Source organism: Garra rufa, chromosome 16 (genome assembly GCF_049309525.1).
Source record: "Garra rufa chromosome 16, GarRuf1.0, whole genome shotgun sequence".
In the NCBI taxonomy this organism is placed as follows: Eukaryota; Metazoa; Chordata; class Actinopteri; order Cypriniformes; family Cyprinidae; genus Garra; species Garra rufa.
In genome coordinates, this window is record NC_133376.1 from 42936679 (window position 1) to 42959578 (window position 22900).

The window sequence follows — 22900 nt, forward strand, 5'->3', positions numbered from 1 at the left end:
CTTAGTTACTTTTTATGGAAAGTAATGCGTCACGTTATTTTTGCGTTACTTTTTAAATCTGGGCAGGGCTTGCTTGTTTGTTTTTAATATAAAAAGTTCTATTTTTGGCAAATGTAAAATCCTTTTCACATCAAAAGCCTCAGGCTTAGAGAAAAGTAAATTCACGTCTGTACAGTAGACCACAGAAGAACAAATGTCAACTCTTCAGCAATAAAAAAAAAGGAAAACAAATGTTAGATCATCTCTATGCTTATTAGTATTGATGAAGTGGATCATCGAAGGTCGGCAGCAAAGACATCGGTTAATAAAATGGGATTAAATACATAAAAGATATTTATATTATTTAACATATTAAATTATTGCTTGGTTTGTTTATTCAATTTGAGAAATACTGTATCTGTTTTTTTAGTGAGTGAGATGAATTAATGCATGTTCACATTTATTCTAGAACTAAAGTAAAATGGGATTAAACACAAAAAGGATATTTGTATTTAATATATTTAATCGTTGCAGGTTTGCATTAAATTTAGCTGTTTTTATTTGTTTTGAGGAATACTGTATCATTTTGTTTAGTGAGTGAGAGTATGTTTTTGCATGTTCACATTTACTCTAGAACTAAAGTAACGTCTTACTTACAGTTTCTCTCAACATGGGGACAGGAGAGCTTTTAATCAATAAATGGGGGAAAAGGACACTGGCGTTACTTTTTGAAAAAGTAACTCAGATATTTTCCTGTCAATTAAAAAGTAATGCATTACTTAACTAGTTACTTGGAAAAAGTAATATTGTTATGTAACTTGCGTTATTTGTAATGCGTGACCCCCAACACTGCGTATGACCTTGTGCTTCTCTCTCAGCGAGGAGCAGGTGGATGTGGAGCTGGTGCAGAGGGGAGATGTTGTTAGGGTCGTGCCCGGAGGGAAGTTTCCAGTCGATGGCCGAGTGATTGAAGGACACTCCATGGCAGACGAGTCTCTCATTACAGGTTAGAGAGGGCACTTTTCTCTTTGCTGACATGAGTGCAATCAAACAAGGCAGGATAATTGTTAAGAGTTCCATGTTGTGTGTTAATCATGATCACAATTTCTGCTTCTCTTGATTATTTTTCCTGAAACGTTTCATTTTAATTTGCCACTGGTGCAGTGGTAACAAGTCTCCACAAGCATTCATAGTTTCGGTTGCCAGATATTAAGAGTTCAAATCCCCCAATAAGCGTTTTGTTTTTGGAATCTATACATTTTCCATCCATTGGTATGCTTAATTTTCCCAACCTCACAGCCATGTGCACACACTCTCTCTATGTATTACAGAAAAGGGGGACATTGGAGTCGAAAAGGTTGAGAATCACTGTTATAGACTTTAGACTTTTTATCATCTACAAAAATATCATGATTGTTGTTTTTACAGCATGCAAGCTGACATTATAGAGTATGTCACTCACTTTGCAAAAACTAACAAAAACATGTCTTGAGAGTACAAAAAGCATTCACTGCACGATGAAGACTATTAGAATGCAGTTAAAATACACTTATAATTCAAGTTATGAAAGAAAAAATAGCCCTGAATGTGTTTTTGTTTTTTATATGTATAAGATACAGCATGATATGTGAGCCTGGACCACAAAACCAGTCATAAGGGTCAAATTTTCTAAATTTGAGATTTATACATCATCTGAAAGCTTAAACTTAAGCTTTCCATTGATGTATGGTTTGTAAGTTTAAGACAAAATTTGGCCGAGATACAACTATCTGCAAACCTGAAATCAGAGGTTGCAAAAAAAATCTAAATATTAAGAAAATTGCCTTTAAAGTTGTCCAAATGAAGGTTTTAGCAATGCATATTGCTAAACAAAAAAAAAAAAGTTTTAATATATTTACGATTGAAATTTTACCAAATATCTTCATGGAACACAATCTTTACTTAAATATCATAATGATTTTTGGCATAAAGAAAAAAATTATAATTTTGACCCTTAAATTGTATTTTTGACTATTGCTACAAATATACCTGTGCTACTTTAGACTTGTTTTGTGGTCCAGGGTCACATATAGTTATGTAACATCACATACAACCATCCGCAGTTTTCCTAAATATTAGTGCATGATCACAAATGTGAGTGAGTTACATTTTAGCACAACAACATTTGTGAACATTTGTGTGCGTCTCAGAGCAACACTGAGGTGTTTCGTTCCTGAATGAATCCGTTTTTGAACAAATCATTTGAGTCAGTGATTCAGTGATCCATTCGTAAAGACAGTTAATTGCTTAGTTTCTAAATGAATCAACCATTTTGAACAAATCATTTGAGTCAGTGATTCAGTGATCCATTCGTAAAGACAGTTAATTGCTTAGTTTCTAAATGAATCAACCATTTTGAACAAATCTTTTGAGTCAGTGATTCAGTGATCCATTCGTAAATACAGTTAATTGCTTAGTTTCTAAATGAATCAACCATTTTGAACAAATCATTTGAGCCAGTGATTCAGTGATCCATTCGTAAAGACAGTTAATTACTTAGTTTCTAAATGAATCAACCATTTTGAACAAATCATTTGAGTCAGTGATTCAGTGATCCATTCGTAAAGACAGTTAATTGCTTAGTTTCTAAATGAATCAACCATTTTGAACAAATCATTTGAGTCAGTGATTCAGTGATCCATTCGTAAAGACAGTTAATTGCTTAGTTTCTAAATGAATCAACCATTTTGAACAAATCATTTGAGTCAGTGATTCAGTGATCCATTCGTAAAGACAGTTAATTGCTTAGTTTCTAAATGAATCAACCATTTTGAACAAATCATTTGAGTCAGTGATTCAGTGATCCATTCGTAAAGACAGTTAATTGCTTAGTTTCTAAATGAATCAACCATTTTGAACAAATCATTTGAGTCAGTGATTCAGTGATCCATTCGTAAAGACAGTTAATTGCTTAGTTTCTAAATGAATCAACCATTTTGAACAAATCATTTGAGTCAGTGATTCAGTGATCCATTCGTAAAGACAGTTAATTGCTTAGTTTCTAAATGAATCAACCATTTTGAACAAATCATTTGAGTCAGTGATTCAGTGATCCATTCGTAAAGACAGTTAATTGCTTAGTTTCTAAATGAATCAACCATTTTGAACAAATCATTTGAGTCAGTGATTCAGTGATCCATTCGTAAAGACAGTTAATTGCTTAGTTTCTAAATGAATCAACCATTTTGAACAAATCATTTGAGTCAGTGATTCAGTGATCCATTCGTAAAGACAGTTAATTGCTTAGTTTCTAAATGAATCAACCATTTTGAACAAATCATTTGAGCCAGTGATTCAGTGATCCATTCGTAAAGACAGTTAATTACTTAGTTTCTAAATGAATCAACCATTTTGAACAAATCATTTGAGTCAGTGATTCAGTGATCCATTCGTAAAGACAGTTAATTACTTAGTTTCTAAATGAATCAACCATTTTGAACAAATCATTTGAGTCAGTGATTCAGTGATCCATTCGTAAAGACAGTTAATTGCTTAGTTTCTAAATGAATCAACCATTTTGAACAAATCATTTGAGTCAGTGATTCAGTGATCCATTCGTAAAGACAGTTAATTGCTTAGTTTCTAAATGAATCAACCATTTTGAACAAATCATTTGAGTCAGTGATTCAGTGATCCATTCGTAAAGACAGTTAATTGCTTAGTTTCTAAATGAATCAACCATTTTGAACAAATCATTTGAGTCAGTGATTCAGTGATCCATTCGTAAAGACAGTTAATTGCTTAGTTTCTAAATGAATCAACCATTTTGAACAAATCATTTGAGTCAGTGATTCAGTGATCCATTCGTAAAGACAGTTAATTGCTTAGTTTCTAAATGAATCAACCATTTTGAACAAATCATTTGAGTCAGTGATTCAGTGATCCATTCGTAAAGACAGTTAATTACTTAGTTTCTAAATGAATCAACCATTTTGAACAAATCATTTGAGTCAGTGATTCAGTGATCCATTCGTAAAGACAGTTAATTACTTAGTTTCTAAATGAATCAACCATTTTGAACAAATCATTTGAGTCAGTGATTCAGTGATCCATTCGTAAAGACAGTTAACCCTCTGGGGACTGAGGGTGTTTTTGGGCCCTGAAGAAGTTTTGACATGCCCTGACATTTGTGCTTTTTTCAGTATCTTAAAAACATATGAATTGCCCAAATCTGATTATATTGTAATCAGCACAATTTGGGCTACAATAATATGTAAGCAACATGAATGTACATGTTTGTGTTTTTGAGAAAACAACGTTTATGCGTGCTTAGTGAAAAACAAAATTTTTGAAGTCACTGAAATAAAGTCATGAAACACATACAGAATATTTGTTCACAAGACTTTGAGAACTGGATGTGTTAGGCTAGAGTTTTTTCTATCAAATGATGTGAAAATCATCTTGTTCACTTGTTTACACAAAACAGTATATTGATTTAAATTTTTGAAGACACTTTTTGTTTAGAATGGCTGTATGCGAAGAAGGCGTGAATGATCATGAATAATGCTGTGATTCACACCTGAGAAGACAAAGACCTGCATAATGAGCCGCATAATTAGTTATTCAGTCAGATGACTGAGAGGAACAAAGGAATGAATGAAGGAGGAATATAAGGACAAAATATGTTTGTAGCTTATTTTGAATAGATTTATTTATCAAGAAAAATAACTTGAGATTCACTTGAGAACTTCTTTAACATCTGAAGATGGTACAGTGCTCTCAGGAAAACAGTTTGAGGAGACTCAAGTAAATGTCAGCAGGATTCATGTGTTGAGCAGGTTTCCAATCACTAAAAACAACAAAACAAAACATCTGTGAGCATGTTAATATCAGCAGCATCATAATATTTATTTATATATATATTATGATTTTGTAGTCATAGACCCACGCATTTTGTACAAACGTAAAAAGGACATTTTATATCTGAGAAACTAATAAAAATTGTTTATCGTGTTAAACATCCATTCGAGAACACAGTATTAATACATATTGTCAAAACATACACTAAGTGTAAACCCTCATATTACATCCTACTGTTGTAAGATACATTAATAACTAAATAAATAATTATGATCTTATAGTCAAACATAAGCATGCTTTGTGTGTATTATAGAATACAAAGAAACTAGGCTATATTATAACTGTTAAGCTTAAATGTGAACACTATAACCTTTATATTGCATCATTCTTTATTGAACAGACTATTAAAAACATACTGGCATCATGAGTCATTTAGATGCAGTGAAATGAAACGTACTTTATAATGTTTCACTTGCTGTAGTCAGGAATTATAGTTGGCAAAAAGTCTTAACTGGTAAAATGTTTGCACATTCTGTCACAGTAATAACTAACAAGTAGGCTAATAAGAGAAAAAAAAAACTTACTCATGTCTTCTGAAGTACGTTTATTCCTGACAGAGTCTTCTTCCAGAAATGACTAACTTGAACGAAGTTTCTCCTTTGTTTACCGTGATGTGGGCGTCTACTTTTGGCGCGGCGCCCTCACGTGGACGATTTGAATATGAATAGCGAACAGCTCGTGGGCGTGATCTAATTATAAAATAATGAAGCAGACCGGAGAGACTGGACATCGTGTTGGTTTCATATTGATTATTTTATCACAGGATATTTGTTTTCGGTAAAACTTACTTCGTTTAAAAGTATACATATCAAGCTTTGTCTAGACATATTGCTCATGTCTCTGTGTTGTATATTGGCTGAGTTATAGTATATTTTACTGACGCGTTTCTGAATGAAGATCACGGAGATCAACGCGGCAGACAGCACACCCTTTTTGTTTTCTTTATTTTGCAAAATCACAATGTTTTTTGATTTTGTGAGTATATACAAATAAAAGTAGACCCTTTACAGATTTTATTGATGTACTGCTTTTATCTGTACAATCAGAAATGACAAAGTAATTAAAGTTCCTTTTGGGAAACTGCCTCAAAACGCCCCAGGGCGTTTTTCGTCCCCAGGGGGTTAATTACTTAGTTTCTAAATGAATCAACCATTTTGAACAAATCATTTGAGTCAGTGATTCAGTGATCCATTCGTAAAGACAGTTAATTGCTTAGTTTCTAAATGAATCAACCATTTTGAACAAATCATTTGAGTCAGTGATTCAGTGATCCATTCGTAAAGACAGTTAATTGCTTAGTTTCTAAATGAATCAACCATTTTGAACAAATCATTTGAGTCAGTGATTCAGTGATCCATTCGTAAAGACAGTTAATTGCTTAGTTTCTAAATGAATCAACCATTTTGAACAAATCATTTGAGTCAGTGATTCAGTGATCCATTCGTAAAGACAGTTAATTACTTAGTTTCTAAATGAATCAACCATTTTGAACAAATCATTTGAGTCAGTGATTCAGTGATCCATTCGTAAAGACAGTTAATTGCTTAGTTTCTAAATGAATCAACCATTTTGAACAAATCATTTGAGTCAGTGATTCAGTGATCCATTCGTAAAGACAGTTAATTACTTAGTTTCTAAATGAATCAACCATTTTGAACAAATCATTTGAGTCAGTGATTCAGTGATCCATTCGTAAAGACAGTTAATTACTTAGTTTCTAAATGAATCAACCATTTTGAACAAATCATTTGAGTCAGTGATTCAGTGATCCATTCGTAAAGACAGTTAATTGCTTAGTTTCTAAATGAATCAACCATTTTGAACAAATCATTTGAGTCAGTGATTCAGTGATCCATTCGTAAAGACAGTTAATTACTTAGTTTCTAAATGAATCAACCATTTTGAACAAATCATTTGAGTCAGTGATTCAGTGATCCATTCGTAAAGACAGTTAATTACTTAGTTTCTAAATGAATCAACCATTTTGAACAAATCATTTGAGTCAGTGATTCAGTGATCCATTCGTAAAGACAGTTAACCCTCTGGGGACTGAGGGTGTTTTTGGGCCCTGAAGAAGTTTTGACATGCCCTGACATTTGTGCTTTTTTCAGTATCTTAAAAACATATGAATTGCCCAAATCTGATTATATTGTAATCAGCACAATTTGGGCTACAATAATATGTAAGCAACATGAATGTACATGTTTGTGTTTTTGAGAAAACAACGTTTATGCGTGCTTAGTGAAAAACAAAATTTTTGAAGTCACTGAAATAAAGTCATGAAACACATACAGAATATTTGTTCACAAGACTTTGAGAACTGGATGTGTTAGGCTAGAGTTTTTTCTATCAAATGATGTGAAAATCATCTTGTTCACTTGTTTACACAAAACAGTATATTGATTTAAATTTTTGAAGACACTTTTTGTTTAGAATGGCTGTATGCGAAGAAGGCGTGAATGATCATGAATAATGCTGTGATTCACACCTGAGAAGACAAAGACCTGCATAATGAGCCGCATAATTAGTTATTCAGTCAGATGACTGAGAGGAACAAAGGAATGAATGAAGGAGGAATATAAGGACAAAATATGTTTGTAGCTTATTTTGAATAGATTTATTTATCAAGAAAAATAACTTGAGATTCACTTGAGAACTTCTTTAACATCTGAAGATGGTACAGTGCTCTCAGGAAAACAGTTTGAGGAGACTCAAGTAAATGTCAGCAGGATTCATGTGTTGAGCAGGTTTCCAATCACTAAAAACAACAAAACAAAACATCTGTGAGCATGTTAATATCAGCAGCATCATAATATTTATTTATATATATATTATGATTTTGTAGTCATAGACCCACGCATTTTGTACAAACGTAAAAAGGACATTTTATATCTGAGAAACTAATAAAAATTGTTTATCGTGTTAAACATCCATTCGAGAACACAGTATTAATACATATTGTCAAAACATACACTAAGTGTAAACCCTCATATTACATCCTACTGTTGTAAGATACATTAATAACTAAATAAATAATTATGATCTTATAGTCAAACATAAGCATGCTTTGTGTGTATTATAGAATACAAAGAAACTAGGCTATATTATAACTGTTAAGCTTAAATGTGAACACTATAACCTTTATATTGCATCATTCTTTATTGAACAGACTATTAAAAACATACTGGCATCATGAGTCATTTAGATGCAGTGAAATGAAACGTACTTTATAATGTTTCACTTGCTGTAGTCAGGAATTATAGTTGGCAAAAAGTCTTAACTGGTAAAATGTTTGCACATTCTGTCACAGTAATAACTAACAAGTAGGCTAATAAGAGAAAAAAAAAACTTACTCATGTCTTCTGAAGTACGTTTATTCCTGACAGAGTCTTCTTCCAGAAATGACTAACTTGAACGAAGTTTCTCCTTTGTTTACCGTGATGTGGGCGTCTACTTTTGGCGCGGCGCCCTCACGTGGACGATTTGAATATGAATAGCGAACAGCTCGTGGGCGTGATCTAATTATAAAATAATGAAGCAGACCGGAGAGACTGGACATCGTGTTGGTTTCATATTGATTATTTTATCACAGGATATTTGTTTTCGGTAAAACTTACTTCGTTTAAAAGTATACATATCAAGCTTTGTCTAGACATATTGCTCATGTCTCTGTGTTGTATATTGGCTGAGTTATAGTATATTTTACTGACGCGTTTCTGAATGAAGATCACGGAGATCAACGCGGCAGACAGCACACCCTTTTTGTTTTCTTTATTTTGCAAAATCACAATGTTTTTTGATTTTGTGAGTATATACAAATAAAAGTAGACCCTTTACAGATTTTATTGATGTACTGCTTTTATCTGTACAATCAGAAATGACAAAGTAATTAAAGTTCCTTTTGGGAAACTGCCTCAAAACGCCCCAGGGCGTTTTTCGTCCCCAGGGGGTTAATTACTTAGTTTCTAAATGAATCAACCATTTTGAACAAATCATTTGAGTCAGTGATTCAGTGATCCATTCGTAAAGACAGTTAATTGCTTAGTTTCTAAATGAATCAACCATTTTGAACAAATCATTTGAGTCAGTGATTCAGTGATCCATTCGTAAAGACAGTTAATTGCTTAGTTTCTAAATGAATCAACCATTTTGAACAAATCATTTGAGTCAGTGATTCAGTGATCCATTCGTAAAGACAGTTAATTGCTTAGTTTCTAAATGAATCAACCATTTTGAACAAATCATTTGAGTCAGTGATTCAGTGATCCATTCGTAAAGACAGTTAATTACTTAGTTTCTAAATGAATCAACCATTTTGAACAAATCATTTGAGTCAGTGATTCAGTGATCCATTCGTAAAGACAGTTAATTGCTTAGTTTCTAAATGAATCAACCATTTTGAACAAATCATTTGAGTCAGTGATTCAGTGATCCATTCGTAAAGACAGTTAATTACTTAGTTTCTAAATGAATCAACCATTTTGAACAAATCATTTGAGTCAGTGATTCAGTGATCCATTCGTAAAGACAGTTAATTACTTAGTTTCTAAATGAATCAACCATTTTGAACAAATCATTTGAGTCAGTGATTCAGTGATCCATTCGTAAAGACAGTTAATTGCTTAGTTTCTAAATGAATCAACCATTTTGAACAAATCATTTGAGTCAGTGATTCAGTGATCCATTCGTAAAGACAGTTAATTACTTAGTTTCTAAATGAATCAACCATTTTGAACAAATCATTTGAGTCAGTGATTCAGTGATCCATTCGTAAAGACAGTTAATTGCTTAGTTTCTAAATGAATCAACCATTTTGAACAAATCATTTGAGTCAGTGACTCAGTGATCCATTCGTAAAGACAGTTAATTGCTTAGTTTCTAAATGAATCAACCATTTTGAACAAATCATTTGAGTCAGTGATTCAGTGATCCATTCGTAAAGACAGTTAATTGCTTAGTTTCTAAATGAATCAACCATTTTGAACAAATCATTTGAGTCAGTGATTCAGTGATCCATTCGTAAAGACAGTTAATTGCTTAGTTTCTAAATGAATCAACCATTTTGAACAAATCATTTGAGTCAGTGATTCAGTGATCCATTCGTAAAGACAGTTAATTGCTTAGTTTCTAAATGAATCAACCATTTTGAACAAATCATTTGAGTCAGTGATTCAGTGATCCATTCGTAAAGACAGTTAATTACTTAGTTTCTAAATGAATCAACCATTTTGAACAAATCATTTGAGTCAGTGATTCAGTGATCCATTCGTAAAGACAGTTAATTGCTTAGTTTCTAAATGAATCAACCATTTTGAACAAATCATTTGAGTCAGTGATTCAGTGATCCATTCGTAAAGACAGTTAATTGCTTAGTTTCTAAATGAATCAACCATTTTGAACAAATCATTTGAGTCAGTGATTCAGTGATCCATTCGTAAAGACAGTTAATTACTTAGTTTCTAAATGAATCAACCATTTTGAACAAATCATTTGAGTCAGTGATTCAGTGATCCATTCGTAAAGACAGTTAATTGCTTAGTTTCTAAATGAATCAACCATTTTGAACAAATCATTTGAGTCAGTGATTCAGTGATCCATTCGTAAAGACAGTTAATTACTTAGTTTCTAAATGAATCAACCATTTTGAACAAATCATTTGAGTCAGTGATTCAGTGATCCATTCGTAAAGACAGTTAATTACTTAGTTTCTAAATGAATCAACCATTTTGAACAAATCATTTGAGTCAGTGATTCAGTGATCCATTCGTAAAGACAGTTAATTACTTAGTTTCTAAATGAATCAACTATTTTGAACAAATCATTTGAGTCAGTGATTCAGTGATCCATTCGTAAAGACAGTTAATTGCTTAGTTTCTAAATGAATCAACCATTTTGAACAAATCATTTGAGTCAGTGATTCAGTGATCCATTCGTAAAGACAGTTAATTGCTTAGTTTCTAAATGAATCAACCATTTTGAACAAATCATTTGAGTCAGTGATTCAGTGATCCATTCGTAAAGACAGTTAATTACTTAGTTTCTAAATGAATCAACCATTTTGAACAAATCATTTGAGTCAGTGATTCAGTGATCCATTCGTAAAGACAGTTAATTACTTAGTTTCTAAATGAATCAACCATTTTGAACAAATCATTTGAGTCAGTGATTCAGTGATCCATTCGTAAAGACAGTTAATTACTTAGTTTCTAAATGAATCAACTATTTTGAACAAATCATTTGAGTCAGTGATTCAGTGATCCATTCGTAAAGACAGTTAATTGCTTAGTTTCTAAATGAATCAACCATTTTGAACAAATCATTTGAGTCAGTGATTCAGTGATCCATTCGTAAAGACAGTTAATTACTTAGTTTCTAAATGAATCAACCATTTTGAACAAATCATTTGAGTCAGTGATTCAGTGATCCATTCGTAAAGACAGTTAATTGCTTAGTTTCTAAATGAATCAACCATTTTGAACAAATCATTTGAGTCAGTGATTCAGTGATCCATTCGTAAAGACAGTTAATTGCTTAGTTTCTAAATGAATCAACCATTTTGAACAAATCATTTGAGTCAGTGATTCAGTGATCCATTCGTAAAGACAGTTAATTACTTAGTTTCTAAATGAATCAACCATTTTGAACAAATCATTTGAGTCAGTGATTCAGTGATCCATTCGTAAAGACAGTTAATTGCTTAGTTTCTAAATGAATCAACCATTTTGAACAAATCATTTGAGTCAGTGATTCAGTGATCCATTCGTAAAGACAGTTAATTACTTAGTTTCTAAATGAATCAACCATTTTGAACAAATCATTTGAGTCAGTGATTCAGTGATCCATTCGTAAAGACAGTTAATTACTTAGTTTCTAAATGAATCAACCATTTTGAACAAATCATTTGAGTCAGTGATTCAGTGATCCATTCGTAAAGACAGTTAATTGCTTAGTTTCTAAATGAATCAACCATTTTGAACAAATCATTTGAGTCAGTGATTCAGTGATCCATTCGTAAAGACAGTTAATTACTTAGTTTCTAAATGAATCAACCATTTTGAACAAATCATTTGAGTCAGTGATTCAGTGATCCATTCGTAAAGACAGTTAATTGCTTAGTTTCTAAATGAATCAACCATTTTGAACAAATCATTTGAGTCAGTGACTCAGTGATCCATTCGTAAAGACAGTTAATTGCTTAGTTTCTAAATGAATCAACCATTTTGAACAAATCATTTGAGTCAGTGATTCAGTGATCCATTCGTAAAGACAGTTAATTGCTTAGTTTCTAAATGAATCAACCATTTTGAACAAATCATTTCAGTCAGTGATTCAGTGATCCATTCGTAAAGACAGTTAATTGCTTAGTTTCTAAATGAATCAACCATTTTGAACAAATCATTTGAGTCAGTGATTCAGTGATCCATTCGTAAAGACAGTTAATTGCTTAGTTTCTAAATGAATCAACCATTTTGAACAAATCATTTGAGTCAGTGATTCAGTGAATCACTCATCTAGACAAGGACTCGCTGCCACCTACTGGTGTTTTTAGTGTCATGTTTATCTATCGATCACAAGCCTAAATCAGCCAAGGTACCAGCACAAAAACAAAATATTGTTTAATTATTGTTGTCAAAATCCAAACAAATATTGAATTGTCATATTTTAGTATTGCGTAGCTCTAAAACCATTTATTTAGACATGAGTTGTGCTCTTATGATTTGGGCCAGTTAGTAACTACATAGAACATCCTAGAAATTTCAAACAACTGCATAGCAATGACAGACCGACAACACCTCTCCTCAAAATCATCTAGAAATTGACTTTCAGTTTAATGTTTTTTTTTTTCAATTCATTTCCCATTTGTGCAAAGACTGAAACAAAGTGGTATAATGATGTGTTTATTGTGCTGTAGGTGAAGCCATGCCCGTCACTAAGAAGCTGGGGAGCACCGTAATCGCTGGCTCCATCAATCAGAATGGTTCTCTGCTGATCAAAGCCACTCATGTGGGCACAGACACCACCCTCTCTCAGATCGTCAAACTGGTGGAGGAGGCGCAGACTTCAAAGGTGCGTCTGTCAGCTCAGCATCTGCTATTGTGTCATGAGTTTTAAAAATAACAGCTTCTGATTCTCCTGATTAGCCTCGATGAATGCTTCCTTCTTTTTTTAATTATTCATTTATTTATTTGCAAGACTGAGATAGTTCTGCAAATTGTATTTAGTTTTGCTTTTATGAATGTTATTTTCAAATTCATGTAAATTTTATGATAAAATCAGTAATAAAAATATATAAATTGTAAGAAATTGTAAGTTAATATATAATAATATATAAAAATGAATTAAATAGCATCATAAAAACACCACAAAGGATATGTATTTGCATGTACAGTTGCATTACAAGTTAAAAGTTTGGACACAAATATTTGTGCTTCACTATTAAACTGGAACACAATCAAAACTATGAAGTAAAATAAATGGATATATGAAAATTTAGCAGGAACTGCATATATAAATATATATTTATAAAAACCATTCTAAAAATGTTTTCGACTCTCAAAAATGTAATAAAAATTTAAAAAAATTTAACTCATTATCTGATAAAAATAAAAAGAGCAAAAGTTTGTTTCGGGAAAAAAAAAAAAAAATTTTTTTTTTTTTTTTTTTTGCATGTTATTGTCTTTTATTTTTGGATTCAGGATAATGATTTAAAATATATATTTAAACACACTTTCTACCTGATAAAATATTTCAGAGGTGGCATAAGTTGGAAAAATATATTCAAAATATATTCAAGACCTGGGGAACTCTACAGAAAATAAAACCATTTTTTTAAAGCTTGCTTTCTTTTGAATAATTTAATGAGGGTCCCCTTGCAAGTTTGCAGATACAAATTCAATAAAATTCGTCCAAATATTTGACTGTCAGTGCATTCTTTTCATCCATTGTACAGGATCTGCATATCTAACTTACCAAACCTTCTTTTAAACTTTCCAATCTCAGGCTCCCATCCAGCAGTTTGCGGATAAGATCAGTGGCTACTTCGTCCCGTTCATCGTTGTGGTTTCCGTCCTGACTCTCATAGCCTGGATTCTGATCGGCTTTGTGAACTTTTCGCTTGTGGAGAAGTATTTCCCTGTGAGTGAAGACACATGTTCGTCTAACGTTGAGCCAGAATGCCATTTCAGCTGCCATTTTTTCTAGGTTTCATTTTGTCAAAGTTTATTTAGGTTTCAGTAAGCTTTGCTTTGCGAACATTAGATTGTGTTTACACACTATATTGAACTCTTAATTCAGAGGAGCAAGAAAAATCCTTTTTTTTCATGATATGTGCCATTGAAAATATTCATACTTGAAGGCTTTAAAAGGATAGATCTTTTTTCACTATCTGGTCATCCAAGAGGTGACTTATTTTCTTCAGTAGAACAGTAAAGATTTTCAGCTGAAACCGTGGTCCTTGTTGATCTATAAAATACAAGTCAGTAGCTGCCTGTTTTTGAAAATCAAAAAGCATATCAAAGTAAAATACCCATGGCTCCTGACAATATATCGGGGTCTTATGAAGTAAAACGTGCAAGAAATTATTATTTACAACATTATTACCTGTAATCCAAATCCTAAATAGGTCTAGAGTAATGTCCATTTCATGAACGAATCATTCTTTTGAAATGGTACTAGTTGAATCAGTTCTTGCTTTCAGATGCCTCACATGATTGTTGCAGCATTATGTTAAACTGCTTTAAATAAGTTTCCCCCCACATCAATTTACACTCCATACACCATAATAATGACAAAGCAAAAACCAGATTTGCAAATTTTACAAATTTATTAAAAATAAAACACTGAAATATGTACATTGCATAAGTATTCAGTGCATAGTTGAAGCACCTTTACAGCCTCAAGTCTTTTTGGGTCTGATGTGACAAGCTTTGCACATCTGCATTTGGCAATTATCTGCCATTCTTTGCCTCACCTTTTCACCTCTCCATCTCTGTCAGCTTGGATGGGGCTGGCAGACATTTTCTAGAGTCCTAGTTGTTCCAATCATCTTCCATTATGGATAATGCTTCTGTCAACCTTCAGTGCAGCAGATTTTGTTTCTGAACTCTTCCCTAGATCATCGCCTTAACGCAAGTCTGTCACTGAGCTCTACAGGCAGTTATCTTGACCTCAGGACTTGGTTTTTGCTCTGATATGCATTTTCAGCTGTTAGGTGTGTGCCTTTCTAAATCAGACTCACTCAAATGAATTTGCCACAGTTTAACTCCACTCCAAGTGTAGTAACATCTAGAAGCAATATGAATGCTCCTGAGCTGAATTTCGAGTGTCCCAGAAAAGGGTATGAATACTTATGCAACGGGATCTTTTCAGTTTTTTATTTTTAATAAATTTGCACAAATGTTAAAAACCTATTTTTTGCTTTGTCATTATGGAGCAGGGAGTGTTTAACATAAGGCAGCAACATAACAAAATGTGAAAAAAGTGAAGGGGTATGAATACTTTCGCAAGGCACTGTACATCTTGGATGGCCTGAGGTTGAGTAAAGTAATAGCCAATGTTCATGTTTGGGTTTAATATCCCTTTAATTCTGAGGTTTATGCTCGCTCTTTAAAAGCATTGAAATAGTGATCGTCTCTCTCTGCAGGGTTATGATAAGAGCATCTCTGAGGCAGAGGCTGTCATCCGCTTCGCCTTCCAGGCCTCCATCACTGTCCTCTGCATCGCCTGCCCTTGCTCTCTGGGTCTGGCCACCCCGACAGCGGTTATGGTGGGAACAGGGGTTGGAGCTCAGAACGGGATCCTCATCAAGGGAGGCGAGCCGTTAGAGATGGCGCACAAGGTCAGAGATGAGCCGCTGATTTGAATGCTCTCATGCTGTTGTGCAGAGGAAAACCGTTTTATAAATCTGTTTGTGCATTTAGATTCAGACCGTTGTGTTTGATAAAACCGGCACCATCACTTACGGAGCTCCCAAAGTGGTCCAGGTGAAGATGCTGGTGGAGGGGAATCGGATACCACGCTCTAAGCTGCTGGCGATCATCGGCACAGCTGAAAACAACAGTGAACATCCGTTGGGTGCTGCTATCACCAAATATTGCAAACAGGTCAGTTTGACTTCATAGTGTGTTGTTTCTTTACTTACAGACTGTGTTTACAAGTTAAACTAAGTTAGTTTAAGCTATGTTAAGGGGAGACACTGCAGGTGAACAGTGTTGGGGAAAGTTACTTTTAAAAGTAATGCATTACAATATTGAGTTACTCCCTTAACCCTCTGGGCCTCTTCGGTCATTTTTGACCTAAAAATTTTAAGTTTTGAATTTTTAAAAATCGTAGCTTCATCCAAATGAGATGACACTTGGTGACTTTTGTTGCATTAGCTATGTGAGTACACAAAAAAAATCAGTGACATGATTCGGATATGTTGAAGGGTCAAAAAAAAAATAGTCACACTTGGCTCCTTCGCGGTCAAAAATGACCGACATAGGAAATGAATGGGAAATACAAAAAAATGTGATAATTCAGATAATCTTTTGGTAATACAAGCTACAAATGAGCAACTGTGCTGAAAAGAAGTGTTCAGCAAGCAAGGACTGACACTCTAAAATAACAAAAGTACAGAACTGACACACACACGCACACACACGCGCACACAGACACACACAGACACACAGAAATAAGCAGAAAAATGCAAAACCTGATATTTATCCAATCAAAAAAATATCTAAACCTTGCCAAAATGTATCTTTTAGAATGTCTGAATATATTTCTAAATGCAAAGCCTAATAAAATGAAGAAACAGTAAAAAGAAAAAAACAATAGGAATCCCAAAGCCCCTGTATATATGTATATGGGGAGATACAGGAGTTTACATGGCATTACACAAGTTTTTATTTTTTATGCCACTAGATGGTGCAATTTTCACTTTAAAAAATGGATTTTTAAATGCTTTTACTCTATTTTAATGTGAAATGTTGTATTTATTGAAAAATAATAAATACATAATTAATTAAAAAATATAATATAAAATATAATTCTACTGGGAAAAAATTGCTCATTAAAACTGTATAAATATTGCATAGATTCACAAAAAATGCTCAAAATGCTAAATAATAATTACAAAATATTATTGAACAAAAATGTATTTAATTGATTTTCCTGAAGAAAAAAAAAAGTTACTTTTTAAGGCTTCGGTCACTTTTTACCGCGAGGGAGCCAAGTGTGACCCCTTAATGAGGAGGCCCAGAGGGTTAAAAAGTAACTAAGTAATGTGTTACATTACTTTTGCGTTACTTTATAAATCTGGACAGGGCTTGCTTGTTTGTTTTTATAAAAAGTTCTATTTTTGTCAAATTTTTGGCCTTTCCACACCGAAAGCCTCAGGCTTAGAGCAAAGTAGATTCAGTCTGTACAGTAGACCGCAGAAGAAAAATGTCAACTCTTCAGCAATTAAAAAAAGGAAAACAAATGTTAGTTTATCTTGAGTAATTTTTGCTTATTAGTATGGATGAATCGGATCATCGAAGGTCGGCAGCTAAGACATCGGTTAATAAAATGGGATTAAATACAAAAAGGATATTTGTACTTAACATTTAATTATAGCAGGTTTGTGTTGAATTTCACTGTTGTTATTCATTTTGAGGAATACTGCATCTTTTTGTTTAGTGAGTGAGATTATTTTTTTGCATGTTCGCATTTATTCTAGAACTAAAGTAACATTTTGCTCACAATTTCTCTCAACATGAGGACAGGAGAGCTTTTAATAAATAAATGGGGGGAAAAGTAACTGGCATTACTTATTTAAAAAAGTAACTTTTTAATTTTTAATTTTTTCTTGTCAATTAAAAAGTAATTAATTACTAGTTACTTGGAATTTTTATTTAAATTTGACAAAAACGATGACATATTTTTAATATAAATAGTTTGCGTAGATAAAAACAAATCACTTTGAGGAGTCAAATATCACCTCATAATGGGAAGGCTAATTTTTTATCAAAATTTTTGCTTATTGATTTGAAGGTGCTCCTGAAATTTTGACTGTGCTTCTTAAAAGAAAAGCAAGCGTAGAGCCCTATCATCCCCATTGACTTCTATTGTATTTTTTGTTTCAAGTCAATGGCTACCAGCAATCATACTCTAACTTTTTAATGGCTGCGTATGTAAATAATTAAGGTCTTACTCACTGGTAGATTTAATTTTATTTTTAAAGTATCTTTTAATATTTCTGTATTTAAAAATATTAATCTCAACATGCATTTATCAATTTGATTGCATATGAAAATACACCTACAAGCCACCTTTGTGTTCTTCTATGCCACCTCTGTAGTACAAATTAATTTTGTTAATACTGATTTCATTTGATTGGTAACTTATTCTTATTCAGCTTGTTCTTATTCGGTTGTTTTAATTAGAAATTTAAAAAAAAAAAAATTTTTTTTTTTTTGACATAAGATGACATACGTTTAATAAAGTTAGAAAAATCCCATTACAAAGGTAAAAACAAGATCACCTTGTCAAATATCACCTTGTAATGGGAAGGCTATTTTTTATTTTTATTTTTTTATTAAATTTTTGCTTATTGATTAGAAGGTGCTTCTGAAATTTTGACTGTGCTCCTAAAAAGAAACGCAAGTGTAGAGCCCTGTCGTCTCCATTGTCTTCTATAGTATTTTTATCCATACTATGCATGTCAATGGCTACCAGCAATTGACTAACTTTCGAACGGCAACGTACTGCCAGTACAGTTTGTTCTTGGGGTGTTTTGTGACTGCTTTAAATGTCAGTCCCTGTATCAGTGCTTGATTTGCATGAAAGTCTGTATTTGGCATTTGGATTTACAATGCCTCTTCTGTGTTCAGGAGCTGGGTACGGAGTCTCTTGGCACCTGTACAGATTTCCAAGCTGTGCCAGGTTGTGGGATCAGGTGTCTGGTCAGCAACACAGAGAACCTGCTGAAGAGAGACGACAGCGACAGCGAGGAGAACCAGCGCAATGCTGTCTTGATCCAGATCAGCGATACCAGAGCGCACAGCAATGACCACCCGCTCATCATGGACCCGCATCCGCTCAGTGAGTGTCACATGACCGCTTTTGCAAGACCCCATTGGCTGTATACTGAAAATGAAATGCAGTTCTGAAAGTTCTGAGATTGCGATGTTTTGCGGTTTCAGCTGTAGTCCAGACGGCCTCATACACGGTGCTGATAGGAAACAGAGAGTGGATGAGGAGGAATGCGCTGCAGGTGCGAGCAGATGTAGATGAAGCCATGACGGAGCACGAGAAAAGAGGACGCACTGCTGTGCTGGTGGCTGTGGACAGTGAGTGAGACTTTATTTCAGACACTCTTTGATCCCTATGAATTTCTATGCAAAAACATAAGGAAAGAGTTTGATTGGAAAAGTTTTTTTTAAAGGTACACTCCACTTTTTTTGGAAATAGGCTCATTCTCCAACTCCCCTCGAGTTAATAAGTTGATTTTTACCGTTTTGAAATCCATTCAGCCGTTCTCCTGTTCTGGCGATATCACTTTTAGCATAGCTTAGCATAGATCATTGAATCCTATTAGACCAATAGCATCACGTTCAAAAATGACCAACGAGTTTCCATATTTGTTGTATTTAAAACTTGACTCTTCTGTAGTTATATCGTGTACTAAGACCGGTGGAAATGCAAAGCTGTGAGTTTCTAGGCTGATAAGATTAGGAACTACACTTCCATTCCGGCGTAATTGTCAAGGAATTTTGCTGCCGTAATATGGCCGAAGCAGGCGGAGTATTATCAGAAATGAGTTCCCAGCTAGTTTAGCATTTGCACATGTGCTGCGTGGTATTACTGCTCCTGCTTCAGCCTTATTACGGCAGCAAACTTCCTTGACTATTACGCCGGAATGGGAGAGTAGTTCTTAATCTTATCAGCCTAGAAAATTGAAGCTTTGCATTTCCACCGGTCTTAGTACACGATATAACTACAGAAGAGTCAAGTTTTAAAAAGGACAAAAATGGAAACTCGTTGGTCATTTTTGAATGCGATGCTATTGGTCTAATAGGATTCAATGAACTATGCTAAGCTATGCTAAAAGTGATATCGCCAGAACAGGAGAACGGCTGAATGGATTTCAAAACGGTAAAACTCAACTTATTAACTCGGGGGGAGTTGGAGAATGAGCCTATTTCCAAAAAAGTGGAGTGTTCCTTTAAGCTTTCAATTCTAGGGCTGCTTCCAACTTATTGTTTCTAGTTGACTAGTAGTCGTTCATTTAAGCCATTAGTCAACTAATCACACAAGTAGGCCCATATTGAAACATAATAAGCCTTTAGCCTATTCAGCACTCAAATGCACAAATAAAGCTCGTCTCAAAGCACCGGCAAAAGTAATGACCATGAATGAGTTGGAAAACAAATTGCGAGGATATAATTTATTTATTTATTGAAGTTAGATGAAGTTAATGATACTGACTTGCCATCTTCACAGTTCAGTGACGCACCTTTCATATGGATTACATAAAAAGAGAGTAATCGTTTTGAAATGTGAGCAGACATTCAAGCTTTCTCTGGACATATTCTTGTGTGTATGAGGCAAGTAGCCTATTCATTTAGTTTTGATTCATTTTTGTGATGCACTCCAGTGTAAAAAGACCGAGACAACAGAAAGCGCATCCGTTTGTTTTCTTTGTTTTATAAAAGCACAACATTTTATGATGCGTTTTAGTGCCACGTAAAAAAAAAATTTAATTTAAGATTATTGAAACAAGATTAAAGTCATAATATTTTGAGATTAAAGTCGAAATACTTAGAATAAAGTCGAAATACTACGAGAATAAAGTCGAAACACTAAGAGAACAACAATAAAGTTCCTTTATTCTAAGTATTTCGACTTTAATCTCAAAATATTATGACTTTATTCTCAAAGTATTTCGACTTTACTGTTTTTAAAGTCCCCATGAAATCAAAATTGAAGTTTTTGGTCTTTTAGTATGAAAATATTAGCCTTAAAGTTATCTATAACCTAGTGTGTTTCAAAACAAGGACAAAATTCGCATTGACAAAATAGATGCATTCAAAACTTCTCATCAAACTTTGTCCAATCAAATGCTCTCTAGAATCTAAATAAATAGACGCTGAAGCTGTGGCTGAAATCGGTCACTTGTTCACAGAATCAGTGTTTTTGTACGGTGAATGGCACGTAGTGCACTATATAGGGCATAGGGAACGATTCAGACAGTCCAAATGTGCCTTCTTTTGGAGCAAATGAAGTCTGGTTTCGCTATGTGACCATAATATGTGACCCTGGACCACAAAACCAGTCTTAAGTCGCTGGGGTATATTTGTAGCAATAGCCAAAAATACATTGCATGGGTCAAAACTTTAGATTTTTCTTTTATGCCAAAAATCATTAAGAAATTAAGTAAAGTTCATGTTCCATGAAGATTTTTTGTAAAATTCCTACTGTAAACATATCAAAATGTAATTTTTGATTTGTAATATGCATTGCTAAGAACCTAATTTGGACAACTTTAAAGGTGATTTTCTCAGTCTTTTTGATTTTTTTGCACCCTCAGATTTCTGATTTCAAATAGATGTATCTCAGCCAAATATTGTCCTATCCTAACAAACCATACATCAATAGAAAGCTTATTTATTCAGCTTTCATATGATGTATAAATCTCACTTTTGACAAATTTAACCTTATGACTGGTTTTGTGGTCCAGGGTCACATATGTATCTAACCCATTTAAGTTCTACACAGAATGGTATATTTTATAGCGATAAAGATGAGATTGTGACTGTCATACATTGTCAAATACGACTTTACCAAACTCAAACAGCTTTAGCCCAAGCTGTGATATAAACGAAATGCGATTGGCTATTTTAAAAAGGGGGCGGGGCTCTCTCTGTTTCAGTTGAAATTACATCAACACATAGAATAACTTAAGTGGATTTTTAGAGTAACGGAGGTTAATTAATTGCAATTCAAGATTGAAAAGTGTGCCCAGTGTTTATTTTGAGCACGTCTGCTGTTTTCGTCTCAGATGAGCTTTGTGCCATGGTGGCCATAGCGGACACAGTGAAGCCTGAGGCCGAGCTGGCCGTCCGCACTCTCACAGCAATGGGGCTGGAGGTCATTCTGATGACGGGAGACAACAGCAAAACAGCTCGAGCCATCGCTGCCCAGGTACAGCACCCTTTACCATTTCCTTAAACAATAATTGTCCTCATGCGGCTGTGAATTTCAGCAGCTGAAGTTGTGGGTTTCTGTCCAGGTGGGCATAAGGAAGGTGTTTGCAGAAGTATTGCCATCTCACAAAGTGGCGAAAGTGGAGCAGCTCCAGCTAGCGGGAAAACGTGTAGCTATGGTGGGCGATGGAGTGAACGACTCCCCAGCGCTGGCCATGGCGGATGTGGGGATTGCTATAGGCACGGGCACGGATGTAGCCATCGAGGCGGCCGACGTGGTGCTCATCAGGGTATGGAGACTGTATTGACTGTGCTATGTTGAGTTGTATTGTGGTTGACAAAAGCAGCCATTTGTTGGGCTAGAAATGTGTTTCCTTTCCTTGCCCCCCTTTTAACCCCACATGCAAAAACTGTATTGTTTAGGTTAACACATTTCTTTTTGATTAATCATTTATTTTTGTTATAAACAGAATGATCTTCTTGATGTTGTTGGGAGTATCGACCTTTCTAAGAAGACGGTAAAAAGAATTAGAATCAACTTTGTATTTGCACTGATCTACAATCTTGTGGGGATTCCCATTGCTGCAGGTGAGAGCAATTACACCAAATAAGATGAAAATATTTAATTATTTCAGCATTATTATATTGAGCACGGAATCATTTAGAGGATTTATGATACAGAGTCGTTTTCTGAAATGATGGTTGGCGAATCATTATTCAGGTCGGGAATTTGAAGCATGGCTCACTAATCATTTGCAAATCTTTTTGCGAGGACTTAATTAATTGAAAGTCTTATAATTACATTGTACAGGGGCCGGATTCACGAATATCTTCTTAAGAAATAAATTAAGAAA

The 22900-nt window shown here is 34.0% G+C and overlaps 1 protein-coding gene across 1 annotated transcript in view; it reads left to right on the forward strand.

Annotated features, from left to right (window-relative positions):
• Nucleotides 1-22900, forward strand: part of atp7a (ATPase copper transporting alpha) — a 52912-nt gene that overhangs the window by 24237 nt on the left and 5775 nt on the right. Inside the window, exons 12-21 of the mRNA XM_073820051.1 lie at nucleotides 858-985; nucleotides 12791-12945; nucleotides 13879-14013; nucleotides 15521-15715; nucleotides 15798-15980; nucleotides 18732-18942; nucleotides 19044-19190; nucleotides 21902-22044; nucleotides 22133-22336; nucleotides 22517-22634. Of these exons, the coding sequence (XP_073676152.1) occupies nucleotides 858-985; nucleotides 12791-12945; nucleotides 13879-14013; nucleotides 15521-15715; nucleotides 15798-15980; nucleotides 18732-18942; nucleotides 19044-19190; nucleotides 21902-22044; nucleotides 22133-22336; nucleotides 22517-22634 (1619 nt within the window). The remainder of the gene's footprint in view (nucleotides 1-857; nucleotides 986-12790; nucleotides 12946-13878; nucleotides 14014-15520; nucleotides 15716-15797; nucleotides 15981-18731; nucleotides 18943-19043; nucleotides 19191-21901; nucleotides 22045-22132; nucleotides 22337-22516; nucleotides 22635-22900) is intronic.